At 37.8% G+C, this 12,564-nt stretch overlaps 1 protein-coding gene across 1 annotated transcript in view; it reads left to right on the top strand.

The window, feature by feature from the left end:
- TMEM131L (transmembrane 131 like) overlaps nucleotides 1-12,564 on the top strand; it is an 85,699-nt gene that overhangs the window by 49,233 nt on the left and 23,902 nt on the right. The window contains exons 7-17 of the mRNA XM_057375310.1: nucleotides 476-553; nucleotides 2,202-2,355; nucleotides 4,455-4,513; nucleotides 4,861-4,969; nucleotides 5,917-6,019; nucleotides 6,656-6,809; nucleotides 7,426-7,596; nucleotides 7,903-7,972; nucleotides 9,620-9,737; nucleotides 10,289-10,427; nucleotides 11,418-11,527. Of these exons, the coding sequence (XP_057231293.1) occupies nucleotides 476-553; nucleotides 2,202-2,355; nucleotides 4,455-4,513; nucleotides 4,861-4,969; nucleotides 5,917-6,019; nucleotides 6,656-6,809; nucleotides 7,426-7,596; nucleotides 7,903-7,972; nucleotides 9,620-9,737; nucleotides 10,289-10,427; nucleotides 11,418-11,527 (1,265 nt within the window). The remainder of the gene's footprint in view (nucleotides 1-475; nucleotides 554-2,201; nucleotides 2,356-4,454; nucleotides 4,514-4,860; nucleotides 4,970-5,916; nucleotides 6,020-6,655; nucleotides 6,810-7,425; nucleotides 7,597-7,902; nucleotides 7,973-9,619; nucleotides 9,738-10,288; nucleotides 10,428-11,417; nucleotides 11,528-12,564) is intronic.

The following is a 12,564-nucleotide window of genomic DNA, read 5'->3' as shown; positions in this document are numbered from 1 at the left end:
TTCTTTTCCCATTCTAGTCAATAAAAAGGCAAAACAAGTATTTTCTGTCTGTCCATTTTGGCATGAAGCCTATGTATCAGACCATGTCCAAGAAGCACTATGTTCTTGGCCTAGAAACTGTATTTCAGTATCCAATCAGCAAAGAAAATACACAGAAAACAAGGAAATAAGCTTTTATATTACACACAAGGGCTCTGTTGAGTACAGTTTTTTGGCATAAGAAAATTTATATGATTTCTCATGCTGATGCTGTATAAATATTTAATAATCATGTGTAATAATAATTTTGTAAGTAACTAGATGCTGATGGGGTTCTTAGATTTGAAGATTGATTGCTGGACYACTGTACAGACTAATTGTGTCATATATATGAGGAAGAAGTCCTATTATCTTTATAAATTATGATATGTGAATTGAATTTATATAACATTTGAAGCAATGTGTGTGATGTTTTCATCACTTTTCTTTCTTGCAGACAGAAACTATGAATGCCAGTCTGTTACGGGTTCATCTTGAATGCAGTTTACCTAATGACACATATCAGCTAATTAAGGTATGTTTTATTATTATTTTATATCTATTTAGGTGTTCTTATTTTAAGCCAAGCTTAGAGGGACACTTTCCAGAGCTCTAGAAATTTTAGCAACAAAGCAGTTTTCAGTGTCAGTTTAAAGGGGAACTGTGCTTATATAAAACTGTCTGTGATATAAATGAAATGTCACAAATATCACACTAAAATCTTTAGGAGTGAAGGATGTGTAAAAGGATACCCACCACCCCATAAACCTCCCAGAAACCCCATAAACCTCCCAGAAACTGGAGCCAAAACCAGTCAAACAGGCTAAGCATTCTGATATGTAGGTGTAATACTACTTACCCGGGGCACAAAAATTATTAGATTTCTGTCATTTCTTTTGTCCAGAAACATTTCACAAATGTCTGGTTCACAGTGAGAAGTGATCAGTGAGCTGAGAGGCTGAAGCCTGGGCAGCCTGGTCTGTGTCTCGGGGTRTGGGGGCAGTTGTGGCATGGGCAGAGCAGTGATGAGGCGCAGACTCCGGGGCTGTATTCCTGTGTGGTGCACATGGCAGCATTCCTGTGCTGCTTCGCTTCCACATGTGCTTCTTGCAGTGCATTGAGGTGCACCTGCACACTGGAGATTGTGGGGAGTGTGTCTGTCTGCCCTTTGATCAGAGCTTCCCGAGGGCACTCTGTGCCCCAGTCTCCATGGCAGCATCCTCCCCTGCTCCTGGCAGCCCTTTCAAGTGCTGAGGGTCTCTGATGCTGTGTGAGCTGGGAGCTGGYATCCCATCTTCTGGTGCTTCCCCACTCCTGCTGTGCTTTTGTGTGACACTTGAGATTAGCTGGAAGTGTTTTGCTACACTTCTGAGAGYGCTTCACGTGCCAGTTTTCTCCTCCTGCTCCATCCTGAGCAAATTAGTCCTCCTGGTAGTGCATCGGAGCCTGAGTTTAGTGACCCTTGTGGTTTGATGCAGGACCAGTTTCTGTTATTCCCTGTTGATTGTCTAGTTCCGTTTTGCTTTGTTGGCTTTAATTTTTTTTTTTTTTTGCAAAATGGTGTCTGTGTCTTTGTAATTGCTATTTCTTAGCTGTGTTCACAGCAGCCACTACTTGCAGATGGAAATAAGATCCTATTTGTATTTTTCTGAAGTATTCTAGTCAGACAACGGTGTTTTCTATTAAGAATTGTACATGTATGTTTGTTTTTTTAAAATTACTTCAGTGAGAAATGGAGACAAAAACACAGGATTTGGAAAAATTAACTATAAACAGACCAGTGAACATGAACTGTCTTCCTACCATTAAGACACATGCATCAGTCTGTTTATGGCACATTTTATTGAAGGCAGAGGATTTAACAAAGGAAACTGTTTTGCAGTCCCTGAGGTGAGACTGACTAAGACAGTTTATAAATTTGCATTCTCTCAAGGTTCAGTGTCTTTTTTAGTTGTTTTTGTCTTTGTTTTTGCTGTGCTCTCTCTAGTGTACCTGCACTGTTTGGTTTCTGCTGAGATTTTAGTAAAGGTCCTAATTACTTCTGTTTTGCCAGCACTTTGGTGCTGGAAACCTTGTCTCTTAGATAAGACCTTTGATGAATTTCTTGAAGTACCTTACTGTAATGATTTTTTTCTGTTCTGTCCTCCATCACACACACACCGTATCCCTTTGTCTCGCTCCAGAGTTGCTGTTTTATGTCCGATGACCCAATGCTGCTAGAAATGAGCTTAACAGTAAGAGTTGAAAATGCCCAGCAAGATTTTGTGGAGCACAGACAATACTTACTGGAGAATCTTTTTGTAGTTTATGTAGCAATKGAAAGAACAAAGACCTCAGGTAAGTCCTAAATGTGTCTGTTAAGTGTAATACAACTTGGTTTCATACAAAGTTTGCAATTTGATATCCTATATATTTGATATATTTGAATTGAATTGAATTCAGTGACAGCTTAATTTCACAAGTAAGGGAAGCCAAGTAAGCTCAGTTAAAYGTAGCTTGCAAAGAATTTGTGTAGGGCAGAGTAACCATAAGTAGAGTTTTCTTCATAAAGGTAACAATTGTAAAGTTGTAAACTAAATCTCTTTCATTCTTTAGCCCCTGTATGCCTATGCATCTGCTTAAATAGTATGGAAAGATGACATGGTCCTTTGAATTCTACAACTGGCATTTCTGCTTTCCCATTAATTAAATTGACCATAATGGGATTGTGAAGGCAGAATGGTTTATACAGTACTGGGGATAGTGGCTGTTGCAGAAAGTAGGGTAATGAGGTAATACAGATGTGCACATATTTGTTCTTGTAAGCTAGAATTCCRCAGGCAAAACAATCAACTCCTTGCAGTTTCTTTTTGCTGCAAATCCTCTAAATCCAAGGGATTTAAAATTATTTATAGAGCCTTGCAGTCTATTAGAAGAGCTTTTTTTTAGACATTTCTGCGCCAGTTTTCCTTTCCTATTGAAGAAGAAGAAACTGCTTAAGAATCCAGATTAAAATTATATTTTTTAACGTACTGTTGGAAAAGAATATGATCTTTTTGTCTTTTGAGAAATGCATTTCAAAATCTAGTCACAAACCAATAGATACAATATATCCAAAACATTATCTACAATATATACTGTTTCCTTCTTGCCTGTGCTGAAACTGAAATACCCACTGTAAACCAAGTTTCCCTGCCAGTGAGATGCCAGGACTTTGTTATGTTGAGTTGTGGATGTACATTTATTCTGATGCTGGTAGAAAATTGTTCCCATCTGTTCTGTCAGAGGTGCTCACTGTTAACACTTCAGATGGTTGAAGTACTAGAMGTACGCTTTTAGCGCTGTTTTCTGTTCAATATAGTGTAATTATAAGTCCTCTCTGTGCTAGAGGTTGGTCCTATAAGCCCTTTAGACTGGTGGGAAGTTAGCACCTGGAGTAGGTCAGCAGGTAGGCAGAGTCTGCACAGGGGAACTGAGCAGCTGGAAAGGCTGATGAGTGTGTGCTKTAAGAGCTGTGGGGTAAATGGAGCTCATAATCAGCACCTTGAACCCTCTTTTGGAAGCTGGCATTTGCAGTCTTGCTTTCAAGCAGCTGAGCAAAGCACACACATTATTTGAAATTGTGGCTGACCAGGTGGGATAATATCCTTTCATGTCAGCCTGCATATACTGATTTAACTCAAGCAAAAGCAAAGGTGAAAACTCAAGTTTTCTTCCCTGTGGAAGTGACCATAGGATGATGGTCATCTGTTTTTCTGTTCTGCTGCTTCTTTTTTGGTCCTCTCCATCTTCCTGGTGTCCTGTGGACGGGAGCATAGCTTTGCCAGTGACAAAGTGTGGTTACCCAGCACAGCTGTACCACCTTACCAGCTGGTGAAAGCTGTGTTACCCCTATCTCCTGTTGTTTTAGGCAATGGTTTTGCTACCCTACTGGGGTGATAGGACTATTCCTGATTTGAGCCCAAAGCACTGAATCTGGCTTTGCTTATATCCTGGGAATGCTTGCATTTTAAAACAGGCAAGCCAGGATCTTGTTCAGCTGTGTGTGATACAGAATAGTTTTTACTGGACTCTCTCCTGCTATTGATAAACTGCCCCTTAGAATGTTACTTCATCATCAGCCCTTCTTCTTCCCCCCTCAACTGTTAATTCTTATCTCCCTGCCCCTAGGAAATGGGAGAATTGTGTTCTATCTAGGATTTAGGGGATAATGAATATTTCCTGTTGAAGCGTGCCTTCATGTTTGTGGGCAACGTTCACTCTTGTAGAGTGAATTTTTACTCCTCTCTCAAATGTTTGCCAGCTCAAGATGTGAATATTTCTTCCCTTTTACAAGGGTATCTGTCACACAAAGATTTTAAAATTTCAACTGGGATTGCTTTTCATGTGAGTGTCTGACAAAACAAGAGTGTTTCCATCTGTGGTGAACTTACCTCAGTATTCATTGTTTTGGACAGGTCGTTCATCAGTAGATGTGTATATCATGCATTCTGGAGACAGCCTTGTGCATATACAGGTAATCATGGGCTTCAGGACRTCATAATTCAGGGTGTCATTTGATTGGGGAATTAGCTTTCTCTAATAACAGATTTATTTTGCTGGTGGCAAATGTCACACTTCTAAACTTTTTAAGTGTGCCCAAATGTCTAMTAGATCTTTGAGATGACATGTAGTTCGGTGATGGATTTTTTTTAAGACATTAAGAGCTGTTAACTTGAAAAAAATTGATGTGTTGATTTAGACGATATGAGAAAATGGCAGATGGTGGCTTGCAAATTTGACAAGAAGATAAATTAATACAGGAGCTGCAACATTAATAATGGTAGTACTGCTACAAAAGTCACTTGTCTTGTCTTCATGCAGGAAGTACRGCAATTGTCACAAAAAGACACATCRCCTGTGGAGTTTGAGCCAGTACTGCTATCTTCATCATCTACTAACTTCACAAAAGTTGCTTCTATTCCTTGTAAAGGTAACATATATTTAGTGATAATATGATTAAACAGGATTTGATGGCTAAAAAAAAAGGKAGCATTTTTCAGTAGAGACCCTGAAAGATCACAAAATCAACTCGTCTGGATTTTATTAAGAAAGAGAATGAATTCTTTTTGCAACTTGTTTCCACCATTTTTGTGTGTAGTTGGTTTCTCTTATSCTGCTCAAAGGCTGTTTGAAATATGTATACATGTTTGAAAAAGGGGGAAAAAACATTTGCTAAAATATTAGTTCATCTTACAGTAAGCATTCTTGACTATGCTTTTTCAACATYCTTTTATAGTTTATGGTTTTTCTCTGTTTCAAGTATGTTTCCTAAAAGGCTATTGTGCTTGGGTGGTCATTTTCTATGACATTTCTTGGCAGGACCATTGAAGAGGTTTGCCTGAGACCAGACGTGTTTGTGGAAGAGCAGAGATTGACATTTAAGCATTCCTGACTCCAGCCTATTCCCTATTCTGACCACTAGACTGCAGTGTATAGACTTAAAACATTTATGAAATGAAAACATAATGACATTGARTCATGTTTTTCCTAGGAAAAGCATGGGTGAATAAGAAGAAAGAAGGGACTATTATGTGAAGTGATTCTTTTTTTTTTCAGAGCAGTTTTTCATTTATTGAAAGGAGGCAATGTCTCTGATTAGTAAGAATGCTGCGCCAATGGCATGTGGTTTAAATTGTTCAGGTTGCTCTTTGTAGCCTTATTGTGTGTGTATTTTTTGAAGGTGTTTGGCATTCATGAATACTTAAGGCAAGGCTTGWAACCTGGAAATCAGGACTTAAACAGTTGGATTCTTTACTTACCAGTGTGATGATTRCACCAGCAAAGGTTCCCCTTTTTAGTGTTCTTGCAAATCTTCACATGAAAATCACTATGAATATTCTTCTGGCTGATGTATGCTCTGTGTCTGCTCTTTCCCAGCTGCATCCTGTGGCAGTGAAAGTCCTTATTCTGACARCAAGAAAGATCTTTTGAAAGGCACTACAACACTCAAAGCCTGTCTTTTCTGTCCTGTGATGGAAGGGTAGGTTGACAGTGGATTTTTGTGTTTGTTAGCATTCACTGATACTAYAATGAAAATACTGTACCTTACTTTTAAGAGATGAAGTTAACTTACTTTGTCACTCTATGATTCCAAGATCAGTGAAGAGGCTTCTTCCTACTATTGCTGTGCCATTTGCCAAGACAGACCTGTTACATTTCAAGCAATAGTTCTGTATTGCATGGCAAGAAGCATTTCAGGAGCCAGTAAAAAGATATGCCTTAGCAGCTCATATCATATAAATGTTGCTTAGTCTGTGATAAAATTTCCAACATCCTTGTTAATGCAATGCAGAAGCTGGAGAGTTTTAGAAAAAAAATGTGAAGTCTTTTCTTTCTTCAATCGTCTTTTGCCAATTTCATCCAGTCTGTTGTATCACAAAGCAGTGGGCAATGTTGTGCTATAGCATAACAAGAGGGTAGATTTTTTGCCTACCTCTTTTATATGATTCTTGTGAATTTCTACTCTTATATGTAATTATTCCCAAATAAATAATTTTGTTCTTCTCCWTAAAAACTTAGAAGAGCCTCATTAAGGAAGAATGCTACAGTTGTGTACTTGGTGTGTACTCAAGGACAATTGCAGGTGTGTTTATATTTTTTCTGTATTTACTTACAGGTATTTTGATGTAGATCCTTCTGCAGCATTGTTTCATATAGAACCACATCATAATATTTCAGGATATTGGTCCGTATGGTTTACAAATAATTTTTACTTCAGTATTGAATTGAATGAAGTCTTCATAGCCAGAGAAACAAAGAACATAGTAAAGGTAAGCTTTGTTTTGTCTTTGTACAATGTTTTTTGTCTTTGATTTAAATATGCAGACATTTGACATACAAAATAGGGTCTTTGAAGAACTTGGTGTTCCCCGAGCTGTTTGGAATCAGTTAGAAATAAAGGTGTATGTACATCTGTAACTATTAGATTACTGTTTCAAGAGCATTATTCACTGTCCAGCTTAGTTTCGTATTGTTTTATTAACAACTGTTCTTYGATTTGAGTTGCAGCTACAGATGCATCAAATTATAGACCATTGCTCTGTTCTCAGAATTGTTACATGTGTGTTGGTGCTCTGTAGGATTCAGGATTTCTTYGTAGTGGAAGTCTTTAGTGTGTAGATGAGCTTTGAGGCCAATAATTTACTCGACAGCTGCTTGATTAAAATCAKGCAAATCTGGTTTATGAATAAGCACATGATGTAGGCATCTGAATGGCTCTTTTTGTATTTTGCTATTGAGATAACTATAGGGATCAGTTATGAGCACATATGACCACGTAATAACAGCAAAACACAAAGGAAGAGGAAGTTTACATTCTGCAAGGTATCACCTGCACCAGTAAATGCTGTACCAATTTTAATKCAGCTGTCGTTTGATTCCTTTTAGATTCTGAATTTTGCTGAACCTCTGACTCTACCTCCAGGCTGCTGGAATGTATTTTCTTTGAAGCTCAGTGTGCAAGACACTGTAACGAATGTGCTCTCTAGTATTTGTTTGTCCACAAATGTGGGAGTGATGTTTGAAATACCTCTGCAGATATATTCAGCTGTGTCCAAGGTATTGTATTCGATTGTGTGTGTTGATTATGAGGCACTGCAAACCCAACTGCAGCAGTGTCTCTCTCAGGCCAAAAGTCTGTTCCCTAGTCCTGAAAGAAAAGCACAGTAACAGACCATTCTGTTAAACCGTTCTGTAGCTTGAGAAGTCCCCAGAGCTGAACAGAGTAGAATTATAGTTCTCTTGGCACTTGATTCTCTTAATTCTTAATTCTAGGCCTTAATTCTCTTACTTGACTCTATGAAATTATTTACTGAGAAACTGAAATTTGTTCTGTTTTGTTATATTTTTTGTTTGTTTTTCCAGCAGGGAGATCTTAATTTTGAAGCAATTGCCCACTGTGATATTCAGTGCTACTTGGGAAAGTCTGATTCAGGTAGGTTTGTCACACATTTTCTCAAGAGATGTTGAGGTAAATTGGTGAAATGGTCCATTTGCTCAACTTATTAGAAAATGTGCATAACCTGGGCCCAGATCCTGGTAATTCTTTGATGAAAAGCAACAACAAAAAATGTTGACCAATATCCACCTGTATCCAGAGTTAAATTTGAAGGTCTTCTATTTATCTTTTTCTCACAGCAATAATTTCATAGGTTTCTGCAAAAGATGGTTTATCAGGGTTATAAAACAGCATCCTTAACACTGTATCATGTGAAGCAGAAGGAAAGGGTCTCATTTTTTCTGGAACTGAGGAATCTGTTTCCAGATACTGTAATGCTGGGAGTTGTTTTAAGTACCTATCTGGCATTTACTAAAATACAGCAGTAGATATTATATGGCATGATACTGCCTAAAGATTGTTGAATCTGTTGAAAGCTAAATCAGAATAGTGTTTTTTCTTCTCTGTGCAGTAGGGAATTTCAGAAGGCAGGCGGTACCATAGGCTTTAAATGTTTGAGAGCTCTCTTGAAAGTATTTTCAAGATGACATTTCCTAAAATGTATTTTTGTGTGAGGATGTGAAGAAGGCAATAATAGTCAGTCAAATGTGAAAAGGAGGATTAAAGTGATGCAGAGAAACATGTGACTTGAACAATTACTGATACATGTGCATCCTTAGRTACATATCTTAGAAGCAAGTGTTTGCTTTTTTTGTTGGTTGTTTTTTTAACCTCTATAAAGGAATATGGCTGGTAACAAACAACCAAATCCTTGTTGCTTACTTTATTTTCATTCTGGTAATACACATAATGAGATCTTTACACACAGATATTCTGCATTCTGCTTTAGGATATTGGTATTTCTTAAGCAGAAATGTGTAATTCATGAGCCTGGAAATACTGACCTAAAGAAACGGTAGTTGGATTATTCCAATAATCACCAATCTCAATTCATTACCTTAAAGATTGTAAAATAAAGTATGTGCACTTTCAAAATAAGTATTTTTTGTTTTCTTTTAAAAGAAGTTTGCTTTTCTAACTACTTCCTGCTATGTGAAAATGCTTGAACCAACGTGAATCTAACTTTCTAAAAGGCAATGGTCTTTATACTGCTGTTAAAGCCTTGCAATTTATCTGAAGAAGAATTCGATAAAACCATCAGCATTTAGAAAAGAAGCTAAAATGAAAAAAATATTTTTGTCAAACTGTGGGGATTGTTCTGCTTCCTGCTGTTGCTGTGCTACTATATTTTTGTCCCACTGTGTAATATATTATCATGATACTTTACTGCCATCAGTGCAGGGCACTGTATAGGCTACTGATGACATGGTTACTTTTCAATGGCATTTGTTAGAAATAGCAGCAGTGAAAAGGGCTTACCTAGAGCTTATAAAGCCTGTGCAATACCCATACTCTTGTTTTCATGTACAGTTACTTTGGTTTTACAGAGGTGTTTCTTWAGGCAAATCTAATACGGAAAATAATATAGATATCCTCGCATATTCTTGCTTTGAAGGGGAAAAGTGGGTTGCCTTTTTAATTTTTGGATCTGGCCCTTTGCAGATACTGATAATTCACATTCAGAAGTTGATGGAAGGGACAAATATTATCTCTGTAAAATTGAAAAATCTGTTATCATTTTAGCAAATCTGCTTTGGCAGAAGAGTCTCTCTCTGGACCATTCTGCCTGGGATGTGGATTCTGAGCTTGCAAGTGACCTTTATGAAAGATGGCAAAAGATAAGACGTGGGGAAGCATGCAGGTCTGTACAGAATATCTGTCCTGAAGTATTCTTAATTAGAACAAAACATTTTGGACCATTTTTTACACTTAAGTTAGTTCTCTTGAAGTACATAGAGTTTCAGAGCACCCCAGACACCCCCAGCTTTCATTTCAAGGCACTGCCAGCCATAAGTAAGCTTTTCAGATGCTTGAACTTCAGAATGTGAAAAATATTCTGACTGTAGTTATCTCACCAGGGCTACCTGGCATGAAAGCAGTCAAAGCATGTTTTATCAGAGCATTTATGGAGTTGCATAAATCCTTCATCAACAGGTTGCATAGTAGTCTTCTCAGGATTAGGGTCTTTGAATGGCTTTTAAGGTTTTTGGTCCCTGTCCTACGTAACACAGAAGTTATGATGACTCTCTGCTACTAGGGTACATCTTTATGGACTTTATTTTGTAGACACCATTTTCAAAGAAAAATTAGTTAATGCAGTTATAGGTCCTGGCAAATAATCTTTTTGGTTTTGGTCTYCTTTGTTTGAAAGAAAAAAAATAACAAAGTTTTCTGGTTTTGCCAATAAAGCAGGAGAAGTATTTTAGGATCGGCTCGCTTTATTCAGCAGAAGAACTCTGAAGAGGAATCCTTTGCCTTTTTCTTGCCACGGTTGACTACAGAGCCTGGCCTTACGCTCAACTTCAGTGCCACAGCTGTTAAAAGCAGTATGGTGAGGATGGTTGTTACTGCACTTTTTTCTGAGTTGATGCATGTTTAGCTTATTTAAATAACAGAGTCTGTGTTTAATATTTGGTGCTACTTAGTATTTTCATGCTGCTTGTAAATTGGTGTCTTGAATAAGTCGGTAAATTTGTATCCCTTTGGCTCTTTGGTAAGTTTCCTAGCTTCCTAGTTGTAATGTTTTAGTGCAAGGAGAGTAGTAAAGCAGTGCAGATCTTAACCAACAATTTTTTGTAGTTGTTAAAACTCCTTGCATTTATTGTACAAGTTATGTGCTTGTGTTAAAATAATTGAACATGGGACTAGGGATAGGGTGTGTTTTCATTAGTGATGCACGTGGTTACAGGRTGGCCTGCCTCATGCCACTGCCTTGTGTAATAGCAGTGTGTAAAACGTTCATGAGAGATACATCGCTCTGCTCTGCAAGTGTTGTATCTTCCAGCCACACTGACAGTTATTTCTTTCTTGTTTGTCAGGTTTAGGTCTGTACTAACCTAACCTAGGTCAGAACCGTCATATGGAAATAGTTTTCATATGCACATATTGTGAATTACCTTAATATTCCATTTGTCCAATTTAATTATTAGTCATTACAGTAGTTTTTATAACCTGCTTGCATTCTCTAAGAAAGGGTGGCACCTCACTAACTTCATTTTCTACTGTGCAAGAGCTTTGTTCATATCTGCCTGCATAAATCAAAATCCAAATGAAAGGGTTGTTTGGGGAGTGGGGGCGGTCTGTATTTTCATACACATGGTTCGGAATGCACTCATAGCTGATTTTGCAAATTTTGACATTGTGGTGACATGTCCTGCTGTTCCATGCAGTCTTGTGCATGTATGATTATACTGCATTAAGACAGAAGCCAGATTGAAGTCCCTTGAAAATGCATATCATATTACCAGTGCTGAATTATTATACCAACCAGTCCTCAAATATGTAGTTTTTAACTCTTTCTTTTCCCCTCCAAACTATTTAGGTAAAATATCTCGTACTAAGAAACCCTTCATCCTTCCCAGTTACGTTGCAGCTTCTGCCTCTTTCTTACTACCCTGATCCCCAAGCTTCACTGAGTCTGCTGAACAAATGGTAATAACTATCTCAGGGWACTGTTTTCCCTCTTAAAAGATCTTATTTGCTATGCCTTATGATTGTTGCTTATTGGGTTTTTTTTTAGTTTTCTAATGTGTAACTTAGGTAGGGATTATGTTCTGACCCATTTTGGCAGATACAGCCATGTTCAGAGCAGCACCCTGTATGGTGCATGCCTTTGCAATGTACCTTATCATTTATAAAACACAAATTGAACATGTTTTAAACAAGTTTGTGTCTGCCCGATGTAAACTATAGTTGGGCATCCTCTAGGATCTGAGGCTTAGCACAAGCTGCCCAGGTGAGGTGAACAACTTACAGAGTTGGGGTTGTAGGTGTCCTCACAATGTTAGTTATTATCTGTGGGGTCTGTAGACAGATCAGTGAGAAGAAGATATCTGAACCCTCCCACCAGGACAAGTTTTCTTCTTAGCCTTTTCCTAGGTGATAGCCCTGGTTGAAGAGGAAACGGGAACCAGGAAGCAAAATGCAGGTCCRGAGGGAGGAATCTCAACATAAATGTTTAGGGTCAGCTAAGTAAATGTTTCTGCATTGTTTTGGACTTTCTGTTTTAGAATTGAGATGGTCTAATTAGAAATCTAGAGAAGAGTTAGATGGACAATAAAGGGATTTGGTGAGGTATACTGAGCCCCAGCTGTCAAGCTTAACTTGGAAAAAATGTTACACTTGTTAGGACTGTTTGGTTAGAGACAGTGGGATTACCCCTGTGCTTAGGTGTAGCTTGCTTATTTGGGGTCCCAATCCTTGTGTWATTGCTTCCTTAACCTCATTTCTTTACATAGGTACATGGATATGCATATATATGTCTGTGCATATATATGCACATTAATAACTGCATCCGTTTGCATACTAAATATRATTTCCACATAGACTCTTTCTAGTGATTTGCAATTACATTTTCTCTGTATTTGCACACTTTTRTTTCTGCAGATCTTCTAAGTTTACCAGAAATCACATCCATTAACTGGTTCYTTTTAAGCTAATATCATTGACAGTTGKRACAAAGGAATTTT

This window comes from Malurus melanocephalus, unplaced genomic scaffold (assembly GCF_030028575.1).
Source record: "Malurus melanocephalus ecotype Western Australia unplaced genomic scaffold, MMel_1.1 scaffold_9, whole genome shotgun sequence".
In the NCBI taxonomy this organism is placed as follows: Eukaryota; Metazoa; Chordata; class Aves; order Passeriformes; family Maluridae; genus Malurus; species Malurus melanocephalus.
Note: the sequence above shows the minus strand (reverse complement) of the source record. Positions and strands in the feature narration are given on the sequence as shown.